The 27,972-nt window shown below is 38.6% G+C and overlaps 1 protein-coding gene across 1 annotated transcript in view; it reads left to right on the forward strand.

The window, feature by feature from the left end:
* LOC128659543 (chloride channel protein C-like) overlaps window positions 1-27,972 on the forward strand; it is a 299,086-nt gene that overhangs the window by 76,103 nt on the left and 195,011 nt on the right. The window contains exons 6-13 of the mRNA XM_053713137.1: window positions 2,976-3,151; window positions 10,014-10,106; window positions 14,806-15,049; window positions 17,448-17,642; window positions 21,428-21,522; window positions 23,232-23,341; window positions 24,239-24,410; window positions 25,980-26,151. Of these exons, the coding sequence (XP_053569112.1) occupies window positions 2,976-3,151; window positions 10,014-10,106; window positions 14,806-15,049; window positions 17,448-17,642; window positions 21,428-21,522; window positions 23,232-23,341; window positions 24,239-24,410; window positions 25,980-26,151 (1,257 nt within the window). The remainder of the gene's footprint in view (window positions 1-2,975; window positions 3,152-10,013; window positions 10,107-14,805; window positions 15,050-17,447; window positions 17,643-21,427; window positions 21,523-23,231; window positions 23,342-24,238; window positions 24,411-25,979; window positions 26,152-27,972) is intronic.

Consider the following 27,972-nt stretch of genomic DNA (forward strand, 5'->3'; position numbering starts at 1 on the left):
TAATATAGCAAACCTATTCATCAAATTGGAGGCAAAAGATGGGTAATAAAAAGAAACAACATTCCAGTACATAGATGCAAAAATCTGCCCCTTCTGGGCATTGATAAAATGACATGTATGGAGGATAAAGCAAAAGACCTAGATAGGGAAGCTACAAATCAATCAAATCCCAGAGATAAATCCGAGATATTTGCCTTTGAGCAGATGGATAAAATCTAGCAATGAAGATAGAGGGAACCCTAATCTAGGGTATTGCATCTATTTTATTAGAGATGATTAAAGGAAACAATGCCATTCTAGCATCACATTTAGTCCTTTGGGAATTAGAGTGTATGTTTATGGATCCATCTGGATTCTAACTGGATTAGTTTCTTGTCTCGGTCTATGATATGATAATCGATCATGTACCCCCCCTAAATGAGGTGTGGGGGGGTACATGATCGATTATCATAGTTTTTAGTTGTGACACAGTATGTCCCATTTCGGCAAAATGTCTTGCGACAGGCTGGTCAGAGGAACCTTTTTCTATGGCAGCTCTAATGGCAGAGCGATGGTTAGCTATGCTTATCCTCAGGGTTTCGCTCGTCATACCTACATAATGAAGTCCACATACACAAATGATAATGTAGACTGCATGTAGAGTACTAGTACAGCTGACATGATGTTTGATCAGAAATTTTTGGTTTGTGTGTGGATGGTGGAATGTTTTTCCAGGGATCAGGCTGTTGCAAGTGGTGCAACTCACACAGGGATAACAGCATGCTTTTTTTTGATGGTAGCCAGATTCTCCCTGTGCCTTTGTCATCCATGTCAGGTCTCATTAATTGGTCTTTCAGTTTTGTACTCCTGTGGAAGCCCACTAGTGGTGGCTCAATGACCCCAAATGGTAAGCTTGGGTCAAATTTTATAATGTCCCAGTGTCTGCGTAAAATAGAGTTAACAAGTTTCTTGTCTGGGTTATATGTTGTGGTAAACGTAAGACATTTATGGTCTGCTTTAGTAGGTTTGGGCTTTGCATCTAATGCTTTCTTTTCGTATTCCATTAACATTTTTGCACCATAGCCTCTCTGTATAAATCTCTGTTCCATTTATTTAATCTGTATTTGTTTGTTTTCTTCAGGTTTGTTGCTATGTATCACTCTATCAATTTGTGCTTTAGGAATTGCACGTAGGAGGGCTGGGGGATGACAACTCTGACCGTAGAGAATCGAATTCCTATTGGTTTATTTTTTATATAAAGTTGTTCCCAGTTTGTGATCACTTTTGAAAATCATGATATCCAGAAAATCAATCTGTTCTTTACAGTGGAGGCTCCTCCATATGCGCACAGCTGCATGTGAACCCCCAGCAAAGGAAGACAATTTTTTATTAAAAAGTAAAAAAAGCCCTACATGCCTGTCATACTGATCTATACATTTCCCTGCAGGCACCGCACCCAGCCTCCAACCCATCCCTATACTAGCTTAATCGTACAGTTCAGCCTGTGCGAGTGGGGTGGTGCTCAGTTCAGCCTGTGCGAGTGGGATGGTGCTCAGTTCAACCTGTGCTCGGATTCGGATACATCATCACTCCAGACGATGCTTGATGAGGCTCCTCCCCTCTCAACGGCGCGAAACCAGTCAGTGCAAAATTAGTACTGTCAGTGCCATTAAGTGACTGTGACGTCTTGAAGTGAGAGAGAAGACTTTAACTAGTTAGGCTAGCTTTAGCAGATAGACAGAGTAGAGTAGGGAGTGTAGGAACTTGGGAAGAAAAAATATTTTTTTTGCAACTTGCTTTATTCTGAGAGAGGCTGCCTAAAGCAACTGTAAGCTGCAGCTTGTTCATTGCACTGTTTATGTAAAATTTAAGATACACTTCCTGATTATTGCATCTGAGAGTTTTGTTGCTGTAAACTACATTTTATTATTATATCAGGTCTAGAATGGTCTCTAGTCTGGGTACTGTGGGCATTTATATCTGGTAGAAATGGATGGGGCCAACAGCACCCTTATTAATTACATTATTTGCAGATATTATTATTTGTGTTATTTGACTGCATGGTGAAAGCATGAGTGAGGCTTCCATTGTTATCGATATGATTTTACATTTTATCAAAATATTTTTTTAATTGAAAACTATTTGTACCTTTCTATAATTATGAGTGCTGTACTATTGGAACATCTCTGTAGATAAATAGTCATATATAGGGGCAGAGCTTTTATACCTGTTATTGTGAACCCCCATTTGAATAACCCACGAGCCACCACTGGTTCTTTACTATATTGGATAGTAAATCTTAAGGGACCAGGTAGTTCATTAAGTTTGGTGTACCAACTTAGTAAAGTTGTTTCATCTCCATGCCAAATCAGTAGAACATCATCGATGTAGTGAAAGTATGCTAAAATCTCTGGTGTATCCAAAAGGTTGTTATTATTCTCAAATTTGGATACAATTTGCTTTATTTTTAAATGGCTATGTATATAGATTTATTTACATATTCTTTATTATTTGTTATACCACTTAAATGATTCAATCTTGATGGCACAATAACGAGTCACATTACACTGTCTACAAGATGTTTGAGACACACACGTCACAAGAGTGTTGATTTGAATATTAAAGGTCTTTATTTGTTTCAGAAATCCAGTGAGTGCCGCTTCCCATTTTTTACCATTGTGGGATTGTTTTGGATATAAATGCATCCAATAAAATCTGAATTTTTTGTACCTTTAAAAAAGTAACCACTCTTCTGTGTTTCCCTTGTACATTAATCTAAAAAATGTATATATTAAATCAGATCATATTTATTTAACATGCTAAAGAGAGCTTTAAAATATAATTATAGAGTAGCATTGGAATTTATCATAAAAGTAAAAAATTATAAAACTGAAAATTGCATTTTGAGTTTAGAATTATATTAAGTTCCCCAAATACTCAGCTGGTTATTTCTTTAAAATCATACTAATCATGGCAATTCATTTTTTGTCTTGCAGTATTTCAGTCCCTCTGGTTCACCTAGTGGACTTCCTGAGGTCATGGGGTATCTAAATGGGGCGTCACTGAGACATATATTTAAACTCAGAACCTTTATTGGAACTTTTTTTTCCTGTACCCTGGCTGTGTCAGCTGGACTGTTCTGTGGGCCAGAAGCTCCTATGATCCATATAGGGTAGGTATCAATTTTGTATATGCATGCCATTCATCTGTGATAATCAAACAAACAGAATATATTGTACAGTTTCATAGTTTTAATCATAAACTGTTCTTAGACTGTTTCAGCTCTGAAAACCTAGCCTGTATAGCTGTTGATATAATAGTAAGGCATTAATTCTCTTGAGTCCTCTTTGTTTTAATTGGGGAAGTTAGTCCAGATCATTCTGGTTTTATTGCAATGCTAACAAAAAGATCCAACTGACCAGAAAACCATAATCAGGTAGTTATCACATTAGGCTTCTCTCCACTTGTGGTGTTTTCCTATTGTAAGGCTCATTACTTGTCTAGAGGATAGGTTTATCAAGCAGCGGATGCTGCAATATACTCCTGAAGTTTTAGGTCCGTCTGAAACTTAAGTTAAAGGGACAGTCTAGTCAAAATTAAACTGTGATGAGAGCAGGATGTGATGTCACTAGCATGTGGGCGGGGCTTAGGTCCGGTGTCTGTGTCGCAGTTAGTTTAGTACAATCAACCTGACTAGATGTGTATTGTTATGCTCTGCAATAAAATAGAGTTGTACCATCATTGCTGTGTCCTGCATATGTCCTGCATCTCATGACATGGTGTCAGAAGTTCTGGACTGCGCTTCTGTTCCTGATCGATTGCAATGTCAAAGTTTACCCCACCTGAGCCTTTTGACTTTTCTCAGCCTGCAGCTTGGCCCACATGGCGTCAGCGGTTTCAGCGCTTCAGGATTGCATCCAAACTGAACAAGGAGAGTGGTGAAGTACAAGTTAATTCTCTTTTATACTCTATGGGGAAAGATGTAGAGCCAGTGTTCAATGCTTTTACTTTCCAAGAAGGGGAAGAAGTTAACTTTGATATAGTTATGGATAAACTCAGTGCCCACTTTGTGCCTAAAAGAAATGTGATTCATGAGAGAGCTTGTTTTCACAAACGTAATCAGTGTGTGGGAGAATCTGTGGAGTCATTTGTGCGCAGCCTGTATGAATTAGCTGAATTCTGTGAGTTTGGTGTTGCTAAAGAAGAGCAAATCAGAGACAGAATAGTTATTGGAATTGCAGATGCTGAAGTCTCCCTGAAGCTGCAGTTAGAGCCTGATTTAACGTTAGACGGGGCTATTAGGATGGCCCGCCAGAGTGAACTGGTGAAAAAGCAAAGTGCTGATCTGAGGTCTGAGAGTATTGTGGATGAAGTGCAACAGTCTAGAAAAATTACTAGTGAAAGGCACAGTGTGAGCGGTAGATCAAAAGTACTGGAAAGGCCTAGAAGTGGAAGGGCGCAACATGGCCGATGCACACGGTGCTACCGGGCTCATGATCAGAGTGCTATATGCCCGGCCAGAGACAAAAGATGCAGAAAATGTAACAGAATAGGCCATTTTGAAGTGGTGTGTAAAACTGAATACATTAAGGAGATGCATGTGGACAGTGACCAGGAGGGTCAGGAAGTGTCTTTTGTGGGGTCTGTTGTGGAACGGACAAGCTCAGAGGAAGATTGGAAAGTTACTTTTACTGTAATGGGAGCCAAAGTTGATTTTAAGATTGACACAGGAGCTGATATCACTGTAATGTCTTTTGCTGAATTTATGAAACTGCCTCGACAGCCCCAGCTGGCGAAGGTTACTACAAATGTCCATAGTCCTGGTGGCCGCATTGATTGTGTGGGGAAATTTCTTGCCAGCTGTGAGTACAAACAAAAAAAGTTCACCATGTGGGTGCATGTGATCCGAGGTCAGTGTGTTAACAGTTTATTGAGCAGAAAAGCAGCCTGTGACTTGGGCCTCGTGGCCAGAGTGAATGAGATCTCTGAAGATATGTTTGGCGAGTTGGGCCTACTGAACTGCAAACCTGTCCGTATAGCACTTAAAAGTGACGCAGTCCCATACAGTATTTCTACTCCTCGTAGAATTCCGTTCCCGCTCATGCCTCAAGTGGAGAAAGAGCTCATGCGCATGAAGTCTATGGGGGTTATTTAAGAGGTTGTTGAAGCAACTGATTGGTGTGCCCCCATTGTTCCAGTTGCAAAGAAAAACGGAAAGGTGCGCATCTGTGTGGACCTGAAAAGGTTGAATGAGGCAGTGTAGAGGGAGAGAATTGTGCTGCCGACATTGGAAGATATAGCCCCGAAGTTGGCTGGGGCGAAGTTCTTTTCCACATTAGACGCTTCTAGTGGCTTTTGGCAGATCCCCCTGGATCCAAAGTGCCGCAAACTGACTACCTTTATCACACCGGTAGGTCGGTTCTGCTTCTGCAGACTCCCCTTTGGGATATCCTCCGCTCCTGAGATCTTTCAAAGGGAAATGAGTTCTCTCCTGAGTGGCCACGTGGGCACAGCAGTCGTCATGGACGACATTCTAGTGTATGGGTCTACAGTGGAGGAGCATGATCAGCGTTTGAGTTGTGTGCTGCAGGCTATCAAAGAGTCTGGGCTGAAGCTGAATAAAGAAAAATGTCATTTTAGGAAAACTGAATTATGCTACTTTGGGCATATCATCAACGGGGATGGCATCAAGCCGGACCCCGAGAAAATTCGGGCTATCGAACAGATGAAAAGCCCTTCTGATGTACATGAGCTGAGACAGATATTGGGCCTTGTAAATTACGTGGGCAAGTTTCTTCCAGATTTATCTACAGTTTTACACCCTATCACAGAGTTGCTTAAGAAAGATGTTGCCTGGGTCTGGGGACCCTCACAAGAAAAAGCGTTCCTGCATGCCAAGTCCCTGCTGGGGTCTGCCCCAGTGCTGGGGTTCTACGACCCTTCAAAAAAGACTGTGGTTAGTGCTGATGCAAGCAGTTATGGGTTGGGGGCTGCACTCCTGCAGTTGAATGACAACAAACTACAGCCCATCGCCTACTGTTCCCGCACACTGACGGCTGCGGAGTCAAAATACGCTCAAATTGAGAAAGAGTGCCTGGCTGCAGTTTGGGCCTGTGAGCGCTTTCAGCGCTATCTAGGGGTTTGGAGAAATTTAGTCTGGAAACTGACCACAAACCGCTAGTCCCTCTTATCAATTCTTATGACATTGACAAAACACCCTTGAGATGCCAGAGACTTTTAATGAGACTGCTCAGGTTCAATGTTCAGGCAGTGCATGTGCCGGGGAAGCAACTGGTTGTGGCAGATACACTGTCCAGGCTCCCGCTGGCTGCTGCTGAAGAATCCTCCACAGAGTCGGATGTGAAAGTGTATGTTGATTCAGTTCTGGCCTCTAAGTCCATTTCTTCAAGGAAACTGGAAGAGATAAAGAAAGAGACATATTTGGACACAGATCTGCAAGAAGTTATAAGGTACATAAAAGATGGCTGGCCCGAGAGCCGGGCAGCCTGGATGTCTTTAAATGCTTACCAGCCAGAGAGGTCGCAGCTCACGGAGCTGGAGGGGTTGGTGCTGTTCCAAGACCGCATTGTATTTCCTGTCAGCATGAGGAAGGAGATGTTAAACAGGATTCACGATGGCCACTTAGGCATTACAAAGTGCAGAGAAAGGGCAGCTACAGCTGTGTGGTGGCCTGGGATCAGCTCCGACATTGCAAATCACGTGTCTAAATGTGCCTTTTGCCGGGAACGCCGGCCTACTCAGAGAAGGGAGCCCTTAATGTCTACTCCGCTGCCTGCGGGGCCGTGGCAGAAAATAGCTGCTGATTTGTGTGAACTGCACGGGAAAAAGTTTCTTGTTGTGATCGACTACTATTCCAGGTATTTGGAAATTGCACCCCTGAATGATATCACAAGTCTGGCTGTTATCATTCGCCTGAAGAGCTTGTTCGCCGCTGGGGCATTCCAATGGAGGTAGTGAGTAATAATGGTATGCAATTCGCTTCTACAGAGTTCAGTGCTTTCAGCAGGGAATATGATTTTGTACATTCCACGTCAAGTCCACATTATCCGCAGGCCAACGGAATGGCTGAAAGGCCAGTTCAAACAACAAAATTCATTCTAAAGCAATCTGAGCCGTACCTAGCCCTCTTGTCATACAGGGCGACGCCCATTCAAGCCACCGGGTTTAGCCCGGCACAGCTGATGCTAGGACGCCAGATTCGCACCACTTTACCCTCAGTGGGTGTCTTCAAGCCGCCTGGCGCTGTTCCTCGGGACGAAGTCCTTAGGAGGGATGAAGAGGCCAAAAAGGGTTATCGTTTCTTCTACGACAGGAGACATTCTGTCAGGCCTTTACAGGAACTGAAAGCGGGCCAAAGTGTCAGAATTAAACTGGATGATGAGAAGAAATGGAAGACGCCTGCTACCGTAGTGGGCCGCTCTCCAGAACCAAGGTCTTACACAGTCCTTACAGAGGGAGGGACGGTTACACGCCGTAACCGAAGACATCTTCAGCCTGTACCTGAGAGTCTGGAACCGGATACCTCAGTACCACTGCCGGTGGGATTCCCTGTTCTAAGAGAGGTGCCTTCCCCTCAGCAAGATCACAGCGGGGATATATCTTTGCCTCCAGCAGACTCTTGTTCACCATCTTCTGTATCAGAGGACAGTTCATGCAAAGTTACATCAAGCGGAAGAGTGGTGAAACTTCCGGCCCGTTACAGGGACTGACTTTAGCTAGAACAGTGACCGGAAGTATGGGCAGAATAATCCCATGGTTACTGTGGACTAGGGTAGTCTACCCCGATGTCCAAGTCAGGATGTAATTTATTTGTTTATGTTTTCTAATCTATCTGTTTTTATAATGTTCAAAAACAAAAATGTTGTTGTATACCCTGTTGGTGTACCTTGTTATTTATTATATGCAAATGTATTCTTTGCCTTTGAAAAAGGGGAAGATGTGATGAGAGCAGGATGTGATGTCACTAGCATGTGGGCGGGGCTTAGGTCCGGTGTCTGTGTTGCAGTTAGTTTAGTACAATCAACCTGACTAGATGTGTATTGTTATGCTCTGAAATAAAATAGAGTTGTACCATCATTGCTGTGTCCTGCATATATCCTGCATCTCATGACATAAACTTTCATGATTCAGATAGGGCATGCAATTTTAAACAAGTTTCCAATTTATTTTTATCATCAAATTTGTTTTGTTCCCTTAGTGGTATTTTTGAAAAGCTAAACCTTGGTAGGCTCAAACTGATTTCTAAACGGTTGAAAACCACCTCTTAGCTCAGAGCATTTTGAATTTTTTTACAGTTAGACATTACTAGTTCATGTGTGCCATATTAGATAACATTGTGCTCACTCCCATGGAGTTATTTAGGAGTCTGCACTGATTGGCTAAACTGCATGTCTATCAAAATCACTGCGATAAGGGGGCAGTCTTCAGAGGCTTAGATACAAGGTAATTACAGAGGTAATACATGTATTAATATAACTGTGTTGGTTAGGCAAAACTGGGGAATGGGTAATAAAGGGATTATCTATCTTTTTAAACAATAAAAACATTTCAGTAGATTGTCCCTTTTAAGAAGCAGCGGTCGTAAGACCGCTGCTCCTTAACTCATTTGCCACCTCTGAGGTGGCGGACAGCAATCACCCCGATCAGATGATTGACACCCCCTGCTAGCGGCTGATTGGCCGCAAATGTGCAGGGGGCGGCATTGCACAAGCATTTCACCAGAAATGCTTGTACAATGATAAATGCTGACAGCGTAAGCTGCCCCCAAAAGAAAGAGTACAATTGTTTACATTAAAAAATAAAGTTGACTATTTTTATTTAAAAAAAAACAAAAAACTGCATAAAGGCCATTATAAAGGGTTAAAGTGAGGGGATATGGGGTGTTAGAAAAAAACAGCACCTAAACTATGTTTTTACTTTAAATATATATGTATATGATTATATACATATATATTTATGTGGTATTATGTGTATATACACACATTTATATATGTATATATTCATATATATTTATTGCTGCCCAACCATGCGCGAATTGCCCCCTGCACTGTGGTAGGTGGTTTGCTATGTCTTGCGGCATGAGAATGAGGCTCCCATTGGAGCACATTTACATGCACTGGTATTACTGAATGGAGCACAAATATTTGGCTTGTGTAAGAGCGATATTGTGCTCCGCTCGTAATCTAGGCCAAAATGTTTCATTATTGCAAGTGAACATTTATTATTTATTTTGAAGCCTTTTTCTGTAAAATAGAAATAAAAATTGTGCTTGTTTCACTTTCTCCCAGGGCAGCTTGGGTTAATACTTTTAGGCAATTTATGTAAACTTTTATTTACTTTTCCCTCCCTAAGCTTCTGTGTCACATGCTTTTAAAAGGTGGATTATCAGTTTTGCATCTACAATCATGATAGTCAATCATTCTTTGCAATAGTAACTAAGTTGAATCAGTTCTAAACAGTATTGACTGGTCCTTTAAGGGAATACAAAAGGGCAGGCTACCCCAGAGTAGTGGTATATCTGAATATTAGTTTGTGATTGGTTAGCAGGAGTTAGCAGGGAAATCGGTTAAAGGAACAACCATAAAACAATATACTCATTTGACAAAACAAAGCTGCAGTTTTCACTGCAAAATTAGTCTTATATATGAAGGTTCATAATCATATAGTTTACAATTTGTGTTTAATGTCCCTTTAAACTATCAGGAAGATCAAAGGGGTTAGGCACCATTTGTATTGTATAGTCAGCTTTCTTCTTGTTTTTGTTCTTTTAGTTATTAACTATAAGACTGTTCCATTCTTCATAATAATAAATAGACTTAAAATTATTTTTGAATGCCAAATTTTTTTTATTTTGGCTCTCCTTATTGATCTTCTATAGTACGTTGGGAGGTTATGCAGCTAAGTTTAGTCTGTTAGACTTTACTGTTCCATACTAAAAGAAAATATTAGCAAAAGTTACCATTATTAACAACTGTTGAAATTAATCATAACTAATATCCCCATTATTATTTCAGAGCAGTGGTTGGATGTGGCCTGAGCCAATGTAAATCTGATACTCTACGAATAAATCTTCCCTTCTTTACAAGATTTCGGAACTCTGCAGATAAGTAAGAATGACACTGTTTTATGATGATAACTTGTTTCAATTGTTACAACAGGGACATGCTGTGAACCAAAGCTGTAAACCATTACCTATGCAACAATTTAGGGCTAGATTACGAGTTGCGCACTAGCGAAAAGGTTTTTTTCACAGCTTTTTGCACGCGTGGGGTTTTTAACTCGTCTTACAAGTTTAAAGTAAACGCGATCGCTTAAGAGCAATTGAAGTTAAGGTGTGTTGAGTTAGCGCGACCTCAGAGCTCTGGATTCACGAAACAAAAAAGTCTCACAAAACATATAAAAAATACATTAAAAGTACAGTTACACTCATAATAACACCATCTACTAAATATTATATATAAAAAAAATTGCACAAAAAAGTTATATATATATATATATATATGTGTCTAAATATGTGTACATATGTATTTATGTATTTATATGTGTATATATATTTACAGACATATATACACATTTAAACACATAAATACATATGTACATATACACTGATCAGCCACAACATTAAACAACCTACCCAATATTGTGTAGGTCCTCCTTGTGCTGCCAAAACAGCTCTGATGCATTGAGGCATTGACTCCACAAGACCTCTGAACGTGTCCTGTGGTATCTGGCACCAAGACACTAGCAGCAGGACCTTTAAGTCCTGTAAGTTTTGAGGTGGGGCCTCCATGGATCGGATTTGTTGTTCCATCATATCCAACAGATGCTCAATCAGATTGAGATCTGATTAATTTGGAGGCCAAGGCAACACCTTGAACTCTTTGTCATGTTCATCAAACCATTCCTGAACACATTTTGCAGTGTGGCAGGGTGCATTATCCTGCTGAAAGTGGCCTCTGACATCAAGGAACACCACTGCCATGAAGGGATGTATATGGTCTGCAGCAATCTCTAAGTAGGTGGTACGTGTCAAAGTAACATCCACATGAATGCCAGGACCCAAGGTTTCCCAGCAGTACATTGCCCAGAGTTTAACACTGCCTCCGCCCGGCCTGCCTTCTTCCCATAGTGCATCCTGCTGCCATCTCTTTCCCAGGTAAACGACTACACGCAACCGGCCATCCACCTGATCTAAAAGAAAATAGGATTTATCAGACCAGGCAACCTTCTTCCATTGCTCCATGGTCCAGTTCTGACGCTCAGGTCCCCAAAATGAGCCGGCTCCTAAGCTTTCATTCCTGCTTTTTAACCCTTTGAGTGCTAAGCACTTTCCGACCTGGGTGCTAAGCTTTTTTTGTATTTTTTTATTTAGATCCCCAAGACTTACACTGTTTGAAAGGTTAGGTGATTACCTTTCCAACGGTGGGTCTTGGGGGTCTGTAGCTGCTTAGATGCCTGAGATACAGGCTTCTAAGCAGCATGCCCCCTGCTCCTATACTTAACATTGTTAAGTATAAATAAAGTTGCGCAGTGACATCACTGAGCATAACATGAAGGAGCGGGTGGGAGCCCCCAGATCTCCCTCAAGGTGGGAGAGTGCTAGCGACGGCTCTGAGCCGTCGTTAGCGCCAGAGTGGGAAACTCTGCGATGGCTCAGAGCCGTTGTTAGCACTCAAGGGGTTAAATAAAGATACCAAGAGAACTAAGAAAAATTGAAAATATGAGTAAATTAGAAAGTTGCTTAAAATGGCATGCTCTATCCGAATCACAAAAAAAAAAAAATCCATTTAACTCTCGAGCGAAAGTATTAAATAGAGCCCCACTTTTAATCTGGCTCTTAACAGGATATTAGAAAAACTTGTTTAGCATTTTGGCTAACAGAAACTTGTTCCTTGTTGCCAGCCCAGCTGTCCTCCACAAAAATTACTGGACAACCAGTGAGTGATCTGTAGGAAGAAGAGGAAGAAGAATGTGGAGTCTTGATCAGATCTCAGATAAGACCCCATTGGCTACAGCCCCTGTAAGTTATGTGCCCATATCAGACCTCAGATCAGACTGCCCAGTTGAATAGTGAATAGTGAAATTACAAGTTGCGCGTCAAATCTAAATTTACCATTAGCAAAAAGACCGCTAGCGATATGCTTTTTGTGATTCTCGGGATCCGTTAGTATTACAAGTTGAAAAAAATAAGTTTTGGCGTGCGCGTGCCTGTGTTCTCCCATAGAAATCAATGGAGAAAAAAAAACTAACAACCTACTCGTGAAAACGACAATAAAAGTAGAAAAAAACTAACATAAGCACCTAGTCTAATAACTCCCTAATCTGCCATCACCCCGCAATGCAAACACTAAATAAACTATTACCCCCTAAATCGCCAACCCCCACATCGCAAAGTACATAAATAAACTATTACCCCCTAAACTGCCATCCCCACACATCACAAAGTAATAAACTAACAACTAAACCCCCTAACTTAACACCCCCTAACTTAACCCCAATTAAAATACCCATAAATTATATAAAAACTGTACTAGCTACCTTAAAAAAATTAAAACTTACTTGTAAAATTAAATTAAAACCTAAGCTTACCCTAAAAAAACTTACATTACTTTAAAAAAAATCATAACAAAAAATAAAAAACCTAACATTACCAAAAAAACAACCTACCCTTTACAAAAATTTAAAAAAACTAACATTTCCACAAAAAAAACCCTATTATTTACAAAAAATAACAAACGAAATTACCAAAAATAAAAAATAAATTATTCCTATTCTAATACACCTCCCAAAAAAACCCCCCATCCCAAAATAAAAAAAACCCTATTCTACAAATAAACTACCAATAGCCCTTTAAAAGGCCTTTTGTAGGACATTGCCCTAAAGCAACAACTATTTTGTATAAAATAAAACAATAACCCCCCAAATAAAAAAAAACAAACTAAAAAAAACCTTAACTACCCATTGCCCCAAATAGGGCATTTGGATGGGCATTGCCCTTAAAAGGGCATTCAGCTCTTTTTCGGCCCATATAAAATAAAAAAAACCTAATCTTAAAAACAAACAAACCTAAGTCTAACCCCAAAATTGATACTCAGCAATGATGATGGGCGGTGCTCCATCTTCATCCCGGCGGCGCTCCATCTTTATCCATCATGGGTCCATCTTCATCCTGGCTGCGGTCCATCTTCTATCTTCATCCGGGTGGAGGCGGCAAGGTCAGTGGCAATGTCGGTGGTCCTCTTCAGACGATCGACACAGAGCTTCCTCTTCATGCGGTCTTCAGCCGCACACTGAAAATTGAATGCAAGGTACTCCTTTTATTTAGGGGTACCCTTGCATTCCTATTGGCTAATTTGATTCTTCAAATTAAAATCAGACAATAGGATGAAAGGAAAAAGCTTTCATACTATTGGCTGATTTGAATTTGAAGAATCAAATCAACCAATAGGAATGCAAGGGTACCCCTATATAAAAGGGCTACCTTTGCGTTCCATTTTCAGTGTGCGGCTAGAGACCGCATGAAAAGGGAGCTCCTTGTTGATCGGATGAAGAAGAGGGTCGTTGCCACCGCCGCCATCGCCACTGACCTTCCGCCGCTACTGGGATGAAGATAGAAGATGGACCACGGCCGAGATGAAGATGGAAGAAGATGGACTCATGATGGATGAAGATGAAGCGCTGCTGGGATGAAGATGGAGCGCCGCCCATCATTATTGGTGAGTACCAATTTATTTTATTTTTTTGGGGTGTTTTTTTTTTAAGATTCTTTTTATGGGCAGAAAAAGGTGTTTTATTTTATGCAAAAGAGCTGTTAGCTTTAGGGCAATGCCCTCAAAATACCCTTTTAAGGGCTCTTGGTAGTTTATTTGTAAAATAGTTTTTTTTTTAATTTTGGGGTGTTTTTTGTTGTTGCGGGGTTTTAGAATAGGAATTTTTTTTTATTTTTGGTAATTTTGTTTCTTTTTTGTAAGGGTAGCTTTTGTAATTTTTTGTACTAGTAATTTCTTTGTGTAAATGTTATTTTTTTATTTTTTGTAAAGGGTAGGTTTTTATATTTTTTGGTAATGCTAGGTTTTCTATTTTTGTAATGTATTTTTTTTAAGTAATGTTAGCTTTTTTTTAAGGGTAAGTTTAAGTTTTAATTTAAGGTAATTAGTATAGTTTTCATTTAACTTATGGGTATTTTAATTAGGGTTAAGTTAGGTTAGGAGGGCTAGTTGTTAGTTTATTACTTTGCAATGTGGGGGGATGGCGGTTTAGGGTTTAATAAGTTACTTAGATAGTTTGCGATGTGGTGGGATGGCGGTTTAGGGGTTAACAGTTTATTTAGATAGCTTGTGATGTTGGGGGATGGTGGTGGTTTACGGGTTAATAGTTTATTTATGTACTTTGCGATGTGGGGGATGGCGGTTTAGGGGTTAAAACTTTAATTTAGTGTTTGCAATGTGGGGGGATGGTGGTTTAGGGGTTAATATTGCAGTTTATTGGTGTAAGTGTACTTTGTAATGTATTTTTGTTGTGTTTTGTGCAAACATTTTTTACGGAACACACTTTACCAGAGCTCTTCGATCGTGGTATGGATTGAAGCAGAAAAGACTATTGCACTAGCGCAATGGCAATTTCTCCTGACTTGTAATAGCGGAAGAAAAATTGATTGCGAAATTGCTGTTGCGCTAGCGCAAAGTCCATTGCGCATCACTTGTAATCTTGCCTCAAGAGTTTTAGTTGATGTTAAAGTTCCATTGTTTTGGCTATTATGGAAACAAAACTATTCGCTAAGACATCATGTGTTTTTTTACATTGCAGGAGACAGTTTATTACAGCTGGTGCAGCATCTGGGATTGCTTCAGTATTTCGCTCACCCGTCGGGGGGCTTCTGTTTGTCCTGGAGGAAGTAGCTTCCTTTTGGAACATTAATTTGGCATGCCAAACCTTCTTCTGCTGTCTAGTCGCATCTTTTACTACAGAAGTGCTCTCATCCTCATTCGGTGGCTTTATTTACCAGGGTTATTTTGGATTTTTCAAAGCAGAGCAGAGAATTCTTTTTTGGGTGAGCATTGTTTTTAGTTTGTAAGAAGATAATAGTTTATAGTATTATTATTATCATTATTAAAGGGCCACTCAATGCAGTAGAATTACATAATTAACAAGTACAAAATAAAAAGACAATGCACTTACTCTGTCAAAAACTACTGCTTATTTGAAATTCTAATTTATTTTTTCTCCCATTATACGGTTCACTGGATCATGTGACAGACATCAGCTAATCAGAGACTAGTATATCTATACCTGTGAGCTTGTGCACATGCTCAGTAGGATCTTGTTCCCCATAAAGTGTGAATATAAAAATACTGTGCAAAATTTCATAATGGAAGTAAATTGGAAAGTGTCTTAAAACTGCATGGTCTAGCTGAATCATAACAGTTTATTTTGACTTGAGTGTCTCTTTAAACAATCAGTTTAACCCCTTCCTGATTAGATTATTTCACACTACAAAAAAAAAAATCTTAAAGAAAAAATCTTAAAAGAAGACCCCCCAACGTTGTAAAGCCAATGGGGTTGATCACACTCCTGTAGAAAGTTTATCTAATGATTTTCATGAAGTATATTGGGATTTTTGTGGATAATTAATTTGATAAGAGTATTGTGATCCACCCCAATGTTTTTTGTAAGGCTTACTGAAGAAACATAGGTATTTTTTAACCATTTAATAGACATTGAATAGACAAATCCCTTATCAAAAACAGCTGTTTTTAAAGTGAATGTAAAGTTTCATGAATGAGTGCCTGGTTTATTAAAATACTATTAAAAACAGGGGCACTTTCATTGATGAAACTTTACATTGCAGCGTATTTAAAAAAAATAAAAATACTCACCTTTTTCTTTAGCAAACCCAGACCTTCAATCCTCCGCCAGGAGCTCCTCTGTACTTAGCACTTCAATGACGAAACCGGCTTCCTCCATCACGAGATGGACGCTCTTGGGTGTACGCCGTGATTGGAGGAATCCGGTTTCGTCATTGATAAGGTAAGTACAGAGGAGCTGCGGCAGGGGATCGCCGGTCTGGGTTTACTAAAGAAAAGGTAAATATTTTTTTTAAAAACGCTACAATGTAAAGTTTCATGAATGAAAGTGCTCCTGTTTTTAATAGTATTTTTAAAAACCGGGCACTCATTCATGAAACTTTACATTCACTTTAAGTTACGTAAAGAAAGTAATTTTTACCTTTTTATGTGTAAAATTTGCTATTTCTACGACTACCACACTCTCTAGAGAATTTACTTTTTTGTTTTTCCATGGAGTGAATTTTACATAGAAGCAAGAGGTGTTTAAAATCTTTTTAAGAATAAAAATGTTTCTTTTACACTGTTATTATTAAAAGTGATTTGAAAACACAAATATGTACTTTGTTTTAAACAAACATCAGACATGCAAATCTTTTGCATATATGTTTAAACATAACAACAAACATAACTACAAATACATATACAGTACATAGTGATAAAATACACTAAGGTCACTAGTCCTTCCAATACTTATGTTATTCTAAGGAAAACTGAAGTGTTATTTTAAAAATAAAAAGATGAGTGAGCTTTGGTATATTGCCTGCATATAATGCTACATGGACTGGTGAGTCTGAAAAGACAGGTAAGACTGGAAATACTGGAGAAAGAACTTCTTGAATTTCTCCCAGGAGACTAGATTAATTCTACAGTTTTTATAATATAATTTATATTTTGTGTGGCCTATATCCTGTAGAAAGGAGAGATCTATAAGCGAATAATGGGTTCCATAAAATGACTAAAGAATCTGAGAACACTTTGTGACTATTTTCACAAATAAGTGCCTCCTATAGTGATCCTAATAGTGTTAAAGGTTTGATATATATATATATACACACACACACATATACATTCTATATATATATACATTCTGCTTTAGGACATTTCCTCAGCATATAAAACCTAGATATAAGTGCCAGATATAGAAGGCAAGGATTAGCCAACTGGTAGAAGAGAAACATTTGCAGACTGGGCATAATAATGGAATAGTAAGAGATGGATTTGGGGATTACATTTTTTTGGATATTTATTTTACATGTACATTGTTAACAACTTTTTATAAGAACACTCAAATATGTTTTCTGGGGGTAAATACTTGCCTACTTATCCATAATGGTACCCCTCTGTGTGCCTCACTATAATGATGTTTGTACACATATAGGTGCTTCATTATTTCCTTGGTGAGTTGTTGCAAATGACGATTATTAGTGGTCTCGCTTCTTTTGAATTTGTTCCCCCTGTATATGGTTCCTGGATATGCATCTGTTACAAAATAACTGCAATATGAATACATTTATCCTAAAAATTAATATAGCTTACATTTAAAATGGAAATATTGGTAAAACCAATAGACCTCGTCATATGTTATATTTCTTTACATTTCAGGTGAAAGATCTCTTGGATATGAGTGTCTTGGCTTTTTTCCCCACTTTAATCCTTGGAGTTATTGGTGGTTTGTTAGGTGCTTTATTTGTATTTCTGAATGTACGAATCAATAAAATGCGCATGAAGGTTTTGAATGCAGTTCAGAACAAACACCTGAAGCCACTAATCAAGATTCTTGATATCCTCTTGCTAGCGGTAAGTAGAACACAATATCTTGTTGTATCATTGTCTATATATACACATATGATATGATCCCCAGCTATAGAGTATCCAGATCTAAAGAGGAGCCGATATTGGTTCACAGAGATTAACGGCATCTGAACCCAAGCCTGGGCTATCCTGTGGGACAGTGCTATTTTCCAGTCTGACCGGAGCGTGTTTGTTAACACTTAAGTTCCCGGTGTCTTATAGGACTGTTATTTAGCCGGCTTTGGGACGTGCTAGCATGTGGGGTATATGAAATGTATATCTGTGTGTTCTATATTTCATCTGCTTAATATTTTATTGGTACATTTTTAAAGTAAAGGCATACTTTGTGTCTTTTTTGTCTCTCAATAAAGCAAACATTTTTGTATTTGGTGCAGCCTTGTCCTGCTTTGGTTTAAGTGTAATTCATTTTCACTGAAATCTTCCTATATAATGCTTAATATGTTATTTGGGACTGCAAGCCCATATACTTTTGCTTAAATTTCTAATTATATCCAAGTGCAAACTGTCTTTGGATTTGGTTCTTTAACTATATTTATATATTTCTACTCATATTCTAGATGTGGATATCATAACTGCATGTGTTGCATAGAGCATTAGAAACTGTCATGTATCTTACTATCTGTGTGCTTAAAATGTTTTTATACCACTTGAAGACTGGTGGTAGGTTGGATTTTTGAGCATGAGTATACTTTGCTTTAAGTTTGACTCTAATGCACTGTTTTTTACACCTGTTCTGATGCCTCCCTAACAGGCCAGATTTTCAGGATTACCACATTAACTAATCAGCTGATTAATTTAACTGTGCTCCAGTTCAGATATCCTCAAAATCTGGCCTGTTAGGGAGGCCAAAGGACAGATTTTAAAACCAGTGCTCTAATGCCACATTGGTTATGAACTAAATGACAAACATGTTACTCATATTATAAAAGACATAATTGTTTAGATGCATGAAATATACACTATTGTAATGATTGTGAATCACTAAGGCCCTATAATAGAGATGATCTAAAAAGATCTGCCAGCAGTAAAAGGTCCCTTTAAAAAAATGGTGTGAAGGCAAAACAAGCAAAATATAGGGCTAGACTTATCAATTTGAGGACGGACAGGGTTCTCATGTTGTGAACCTGTCCCCATTTTATTGAAAATTGTGAGCGCATTTGTTCCCCATATTTACCATTGCACACACAAGCGAGAGCTTGTGCAATGCTGCCCCCTTTTCTTGCACAACCAATTGCATGAGAACAGAGCTTGTCAATGATCCTGGTTGAAAAAGTCCAGGGTGATTTTCATACTGATTTTCATTTTCATAAAGTTTTTTGCACCGGGGCCCACTGTTGAGTAGGTCCGTTACTGGGCCCATCCTCTGCCTACAGCACATCAAGATTTCATCTAACCCCACTATGACATACCGGCCCACATCCACCACACACCCACAGCCCACCCCTCCTGTCTTGGCCACCCAAAAAACAAGCAGGTGGACCACCGACCACATGTCCACCTCACCTCCCTGTCCCAGAAAGCTTTCAGGAAATATTGGAAAGCACGCTCTCCCCAGCAAGATTCTGCATTTTTATTTAGAGAAGGCAGCTAATATCTCTCTTTTTACTGGACATAACATATGATTGATCAGTGGTACCCATTACCATGCACAGCATCATGAACATAACTCATACAGTCAATAGGAACAATAGGTACAAAACTCATAAAGTCTATGATTGCTCACAGTGGTCAACATTTCAATTAAATAATCTTTCCCACCAAATAATAAAATACTTATACTTAATCTCTCGCACTAAGGAAAAAAAATCAAACAAAATACAAACTTTACACAAAACACAAATTGATTTCAACTATTGAATGCATAAGAATTGTAAGTAGCTTGGGTTGCCAGTTGTCCACCATTAAAGGAGTAGACAATCAACAAGTGAATGGGGGAGGAAGTTGGGGTAATGATCATACGTTAGATCACACCCCATGGCTCTGCATCCCTGTTCAGCCAGATGCCCTCATCATACCTCAGATCGGACTGCTGCTCCTGCATCCATGTTAAAAGCTAGCCCACAGACTTCATATCAAACACCTTGTCCTGTAACCATTATCAGCCACATGACCACATCAGACCCCTTGCCATGTAGCCCCTGTCAATCACATGCCCTTATCATACCTTATATAACACTCCTGGTCCTGCATCCCTCAGACCTCTGGTCCTTTAGCCCTTCTCAGCCACATGCCCACATCATACCTTATATCAGACTCCTGGTTCTGCATCCCTGTCTGCTACATACTCACATCAGACCTCAATCGAGACCTTGTCCTGTAGCTCCTGTCAGCCACATGCCCACATTGTACTTTATATCAGACTACTGGTCCTGCGTCCCTGCCAGCCGCATGCCCATATCAGACCCCTTGTCATGTAAACCCTGTCAGCCACCTGCCCTCATCATACCTTATTTTATACAGACTCCTAGCCCTTCATCCCTGCCAGCTACATGCCCTCATTATACCTTATATCAGCCCCCTGGCTCTGCAGCCCCTTTCAGTCACATGCCCACATCATACCTTTAATAAATCTCCAAGTTCCTGCCATTTCTGTCATCTTCAGATCAGTACCCATTGCCTTGCAGACCCTTACATACACCCTGCAGTCACATGAACACAAAATACCTCATACTAGACCCCTGTCCCTGCAGTCCCTTTCAGACACATCGTACCTCATGTTATAGCCCAGGGCCCTGTTGCCCCTGTCAAAGACATGCACACATCCCACCTCAGATCGGACTGCAAAGCTCTGCAGACCCTCATAGCCACATGACCACACCATACTGCAGATCAGACTCTCTCAGCTACATACTAACACCCAACCTACCATCAGTCTATAAGGTTCTGCAGTCACTCTTAGCCATATGCCAATATTAAACCAGACCCCGTGCCCTGCAGCCCCTGTCAACCACATGCTCACTTCAGACCCCAGGCCCTACATCAGATTACCTTAAAGGGACACTGAACCCAAAATTTTTCTTTTGTGATTCAGATAGAGCATGCAATTTTAAGCAACTTTCTAATTTACTCCTATTATCATTTTTTCTTCATTCTCTTGCTATCTTTATTTGAAAAAGAAGACATCTATGCTAAGGAGCCAGCCAATTTTTGGTTCAGACCCTGGACAGCACTTGTTTATTGGTGGGTGAATTTATCCACCAATCAGCAAGAACAACCCAGGTTGTTCACCAAAAACGGGCCGGCATCTAAACTTGCATTCTTGATTTTCAAATAAAGATACCAAGAGAATTAAGAACATTTGATAATAGGAGTAAACTAGAAAGTTGCTTAAAATTGCATGCTCTATCTGAATCACGAAAGAAAGTTGTTTGGTTCAGTGTCTCTTTAATGTTGCCATGCTAGTGGCTCACTCACCTGTTTTTCCCTGCTTGTGGTAAACTGCGTCTCATACAACACAAGCTGTGCCTATACTCAGTGTGTAGCGGCAAAGGGGGTATACAGAAAATGCATTAAAACAAGATTTTTATCTTCAGGAGACCCTCGCCATAACACCAAGGCACTGAATAATTGTTTTTGTGCTCATGAGCTTAGAAAATATTTTTCTTCAAAAGCTAAAGACAAAGAAACCTTTGCTATATTTAGGGTCCCTTCTCTACTATACAATACAATATATTACAAATAAACAGATTGTGGAGAAATAATGTGCTTTTATTGGATAATATCTCCCTTCTTTGCTAATATATTAAATTTTTTTTTATCTTTTTATGCAGGTGGCTACAATAACTGTTACCGTTTTCATCCCATACTTTTTTCCATGCAGCCCTTACTCCATTGATAGCAAGATCATTAGTAATGCATCTGAACAGTAAGTTGTATGTTCATACGGTGTATTGCTGAATGCTCTTTCAGTCAAGTATAGAAATGTATACTTAAATCAAACAAATAAATCAGTGCCTTCAGGGCCGGACTGGGAATAAAAATCAGCCCTGGAAAAATATGAAGACCAGCCCTATTTTCCGTTATGTCGGTAGAATGCATATGCCCTATTTTTCTCAAAGGGGATTACTGGGATTTCCCAATATTTTTTTCAGAATTAAATTATATTACTTTGTATTAAATACAAATGTCATATTAATGTTATATAGCAACCCTACTTCCCAATAGCATCCATTAATCGCCCCTTTAAATTACAGCTTTCCAGCCCCAGCTGATGCAGCCCACCAGGAAATCCCCTGGAATCCTGGTAGGCCAATCCAGCCCTGAGTACCTTCTTCTTCTGCATAACCTAATTCTATATTTGTTATCCAAAAATAATTCATATAAAATATCATATGTAATGCAGCATCTTAAATGGTAGATTGGTGAATAATATAATTCTGAGGGAAAAAAAGATGTGTTTGTAAGTTAATTAACATAGGGCCGATTCACAGTTAAAAATCTTATCATAGAAATTACCTACAAAAATCCCATATACTTTATTCTAGAATAAAATAGTTTATATATATATATATATATATATATATATATATATATATATATATATATATATATATATATATATATATATATATATATATTTATATATTAGTTATACTGTATGTGAGTCTTGTCATGGACCTGGTTCGTACTGACGGATTAAAGGATTTATTTATTAAATTATTCATGAGTATAATTTATTTAAGGTCAATGAACATTATTATTTACTAAGCCAATGCTTGCAGATGAAATGTGAGTGACATACGCTTATCTGCAGTGAAAAACTAACCTCTGCTTTGTGAGGATAGACCGTATAAGAGCTTATTCTTTGACCTTTTTTTAACTTAAAGAGATATATTTAACCCCTTTTTCAAAAGGTTGTATCCTCCATTTAACAGGTGGTCTCAATCCATTAGACACCCCATGTAGATTAAATTTATATGTCTATAAGACCACACAATGGATAGAAGAAAATCTTCTGTTTTGAATGACAGATCACATGACATCAACATGCTTAAGGGGATATTCTAACCAAAACTGAAATGCATGTAACTGTGAAACAGTGATAGCTTTTGCTGGAAGCTTTTTTGCTAGTACAAAGCTAATTCTTGTAGTAAAAACTATAATTCTTTCAATGGGAGTTTTTATTGTGCGTAGGTCTATGTAGCATATCTAAATATGCTTTTACTTGAATATTTTTTGTGCTAATACAAGAGTATTGCAAAATGTTTCTATCCAAAACTGAAATGCACTAATGTAAATTTCAGTTGGACTGATGTGTCCCTTTAATGTGATATTAGTAATTTCTTTCAATCATTACACATCAGGTGTGGAATCTTCCTAAATTGAATCCATACTCCTATGGGACCTTAGATTTTTCAGTTGATTGATTCTTAACTTTTGTAGATGTCACAATGGATTACAATATTTGGAATACTTAGTCCACTAGACATCAAGTTTAATTTTTTCACGTCCCTTAAAATAATGAATAACATCAATACAATCAAGCCATATAATTCTACAGTTAGCATTGTCATCATTAACAAAATAAAAAAAATATTTTCTTTGTATCTTAAACCTTTGTCTTGCTAATCACAGCTCATATGGAGCTCATATACCATGGGATGTATCTGAATATAACTGTCCACCGAGCTCTTCATGGATTGGGGCAGATGGCAACATAAACTCCAACCATAGTATTAACCAAGGTAACACACTGTGGTCTGTCTACTTGTAATATATATTGAAATTTAGATGGTGCTTTCTAGAAGATGTAGGCTGTAGGGTGTACAGCAATTTAAGGGACTGTCTACTTGATATTTTTATTGTTTAAAAATATAGATACACCTTTACTACCTTTACTACCCATTCCCCAGCTTTGCATAGCCAACTTTGTTATAGTAATATACTTTATAACCTCTGAGTTTGCCTGTTTCTAAGCCCCTGCAGACAAACCCTTATGTCATATAGATAACATTGTGCTCCTGTGGAGAATGATAATGTCTTCACAAGAACTGGCTCAAATGCAAGATTGTAAAATGGTAAAAAAAGAACTGAAATAAGGGGGTAGTCTGTAGAGGCTTATAGATACAAGGTAATGACAGAGGTAAAAAGTATATTAATATTACAGTGTTGTTTATGCAAAATTAGGGAATTGGTAATAAAGGGATTATCTATCTTTTTAAACAATAACAATTTTCAAGTAGACTGTCCCTTTAAGTCACTATATAGTAATGGAGGGTACTTGAATATTGTCCCATACTTGCAATACTCTTAGCTTAAAAAATTAACAAACCCATACATTAAGGAACAGCAGTTTAGAAAATCCATCACGTCTGTTTTCTTACAAGCTAAAACGATAGTAAACTTATGACAAAGTTGGCGGTAACCACTGTATGCCAATAAAATTAGAACACATGCAAATATTTTATTCTAGTGGATAAGTGGGTGATGCTGTCTTGTACCTCAATTGCAACTGATGTCTTGACTCACATCTTACAGTGTTTGTAAATTTAAGTAAAGCTAGGCCATTTCATTTGTCATTCTACATATACTGAGCTTGACAATGCATTACAAACTAATACAACATTTTCTCTTTTGTAAAGCTGCTGCACTGTTGGTGAAAAATGGTAAACAGGGAATCAACCTCCTATACCAACGTGGAACCCATGAAAAGTTTGGATTTCCTGCTCTCTTTACGGCACTGGTGTTTTACTTTCTCATATCCTGCTGGACCGCTGGCACAGCTGCTGCGACTGGCCTTGTGGTGCCCATGCTGTAAGATACAGTTTCATTGCATTTCTTCGCATTTAAGGTGCAGAGACAATTGCCTATTATCATAGATGCTCGTGTAGTTGCCAAGTACCTCGTTATAAAGATGAGACTGTGTATCAAATTCATTTACCTTTGCTTCACCTATCTTTTCCAGTGTTTCGTTAGTGTACATCCCTGACATTAACATCTATATCTGTCTAACACGAACCACTAGGAATGTGGAAAAACAATATTTACAATCTCAGCACTTAGGAAACAAATCTACTTAAATAAATAGATATAAAATATTTGCATATCTGTTATATTATGGTATTGTATCCGCGCTGGATAGAATGATAGGTTCCTCTAGCGGCTGGTTGTGAGCATTCCAGAGCGTTCTACAAGCGTGGCTGGGATTTTTATACCCTCAGCCCAGCATGCAGAATTCATAAAGATTCCCTCTCCCTTGTGAAGTATCTGTTTCTCCTTTCACGGTTGCGTTTCAATATTACAAAGCTATCAAGGTTCTCTAAATTTTAATTTTAATGTATTTCTCATTGTTTTCCAGTTTTCTTTTGTTTTTGCATCTGTTAGCGTGAGCTGTTTTATAAAGGGTGTTTTTTTCCAATTTGAATCCATTTGTTCTGTAATGTTTCGAGATTTGCTTTGAGTTTCACTGTGGAAGTAAACAGTAGTTAGATACGTAACGGCTCTATTTATTTTAATAGAGCTTAAAGGAACATGAAACCCAACAATTCAGATAGAACATATAATTTTAAACAACTTTCTAGTTTTCTTATTTTATCTAATTTTCTTAATCTTCTTGGTATACTTTGCTGAAAATAATACCTTAGTAGTTTTAGAAACAACATTGGACCACTGGGAGCTGCCTGCTGATTGGTGGCTGTACATATATGCCTCTAGTCATTAATTCACTGAATGAGTTCAGTTAGCTCTCAATAGGACACTGCCCAGGGAAAAGTAGCTGTTTAAAATACTAAAATAAAGGTAAAGGAACTATTTGTAAGCAATTTAACACAAATCAGCACTTAAAGGGACACTGAACCCAATTTTTTTCTTTTGTGATTCAGATAGAGCATGACATTTTAAGCAACTTTCTAATTTACTCCTATTATCAAATTTTCTTCATTCTCTTGGTATCTTTATTTGAAATGCAAGAATGTAAGTTTAGATGCCGGCCCATTTTTGGTGAACAACCTGGGTTGTCCTTGCTGATTGGTGGATAAATTCATCCACAAATAAAAAAAAATGCTGTCCAGAGTTCTGAACGAAAAAAGCTTAGATGCCTCCTTTTCAAATAAAGATAGCAAGAGAACGAAGAAAAATTGATAATAGGAGTAAATTTGAAAGTTGCTTAAAATTGTATGCTCTATCTGAATCACAAAAGAAAAAAATTGGGTTCAGTTTCCCTTTAAATGGGATAAATGGGAACAAATTAAAGGGGAGAAACATTTTAAGCTACACTGTCCCTTTACATATATTTGAGGTAAAAGTTATCTTTAGCAATACAAAGTAAAATCATTAAGAACAAAAACATGTGCATTATAAGTCCCATTTCATTTCTGCTTACAGGTACACCGGGGCATTGCTTGGCAGGATTGTTGGTCTGACTCTGGTAGTCATGTTTGGTAACCAAAATGATGAGTATAAGATATGGATTGACCCTGGGCTGTTTGCAGTTTTAGGATCTGCTGCTTACTTCAGTGGAGTAACCAGGCTGACCATTTCCCTCACAGTTATTATGGTAAGTACAAATATTTCTCTTGTATGGCTGTATCTCAGTGCATTTTATCGCTAGTTCATGTGTGACATATAGATAACTTTGTGCTCACTCCTGTGGAGTTAGATATGAAGCAGCACTAATTGGCTAAAATGCAAGTTTGTAAATAGCACTCAGATAAGGGGGCAGTGTCCAGAGGCTTGGATACAAGTTAATCACAAAAGGTAAAAAGTATATTAATATAACCGCGTTAGTTATGCAAAACTGGGGAATGGATAACTACATCTTAAAGACATCACACATAATTTTAAAAAGTTTTTTTAATAGATTTACTTCTATTATCAAATTTGCTTCATTCTCTTAGTATTCTTTATTGAAAAAAGATACATAGGTAAGTTTCTGGAGCACTATGTGGCAGGAAATAGTGCTGCCATCTAGTGCTTTTGTTAATAAATAACATTCTTGCAAAACTGCTGCCATATATCGCTCCAGACATGTGCATGCTCCTGAGCTTACACCTCTGCTTTTCAACAAAAGATACCAAAAAAACGAGGAGGAAAAATTGATAATAGAAGTAAATTAAAAAGTTGTTTAAAATTCTGAATCATGAAAGAAAACTTTTGTGTTTCATGTCCTATATTAGAAAATACAGTAAAGTTTTATAACTGACCGAGAGCTTGCAGGGAAACATCTCCTTATATCGTAACTACAATGCTCATTGCTTGTAGCGTCTCGTTTTAGAGCTATGGTTTGAAGCCTTATGAGTTGTGAAATCAGTGGGTATTTACAGAGAAGCAGTGGGTATTTACAGAGAAGCAGTGGGTATTTACAGAGAAGCAGTGGGTATTTACAGAGAAGCAGTGGGTATTTACAGACAAGCAGTGAGTATTTATAGACAAGCAGTGGGTATTTACAGACAAGCAGTGGGTATTTACAGACAAGCAGTGGGTATTTACAGAGAAGCAGTGGGTATTTACAGACAAGCAGTGGGTATTTACAGACAAGCAGTGGGTATTTACAGAGAAGCAGTGGGTATTTACAGACAAGCAGTGGGTATTTACAGAGAAGCAGTGGGTATTTGCAGATAAGCAGTGGGTATTTACAGACAAGCAGTGGGTATTTACAGAGAAGCAGTGGGTATTTACAGACAAGCAGTGGGTATTTACAGAGAAGCAGTGGGTATTTACAGACAAGCAGTGGGTATTTACAGACAAGCAGTGGGTATTTACAGAGAAGCAGTGGGTATTTACAGACAAGCAGTGGGTATTTACAGACAAGCAGTGGGTATTTATAGACAAGCAGTGGGTATTTACAGAGAAGCAGTGGGTATTTACAGACAAGCAGTGGGTATTTGCAGAGAAGCAGTGGGTATTTACAGAGAAGCAGTGGGTATTTACAGACAAGCAGTGGGTATTTACAGAGAAGCAGTGGGTATTTACAGAGAAGCAGTGGGTATTTACAGACAAGCAGTGGGTATTTACAGAGAAGCAGTGGGTATTTACAGAGAAGCGGTGGGTATTTGCAGAGAAGCAGTGGGTATTTACAGAGAAGCAGTGGGTATTTACAGAGAAGAAGTGGGTATTTACAGAGAAGCAGTGGGTATTTGCAGAGAAGCAGTGGGTATTTACAGACAAGCAGTGGGTATTTACAGAGAAGCAGTGGGTATTTACAGAGAAGCAGTGGGTATTTGCAGAGAAGCAGTGGGTATTTACAGAGAAGCAGTGGGTATTTACAGAGAAGCAGTGGGTATTTACAGACAAGCAGTGGGTATTTACAGAGAAGCAGTGGGTATTTACAGAGAAGCAGTGGGTATTTACAGACAAGCAGTGGGTATTTGCAGAGAAG

The sequence above is a fragment of the Bombina bombina genome, chromosome 5 (assembly GCF_027579735.1).
Source record: "Bombina bombina isolate aBomBom1 chromosome 5, aBomBom1.pri, whole genome shotgun sequence".
NCBI classification, from domain to species: Eukaryota; Metazoa; Chordata; class Amphibia; order Anura; family Bombinatoridae; genus Bombina; species Bombina bombina.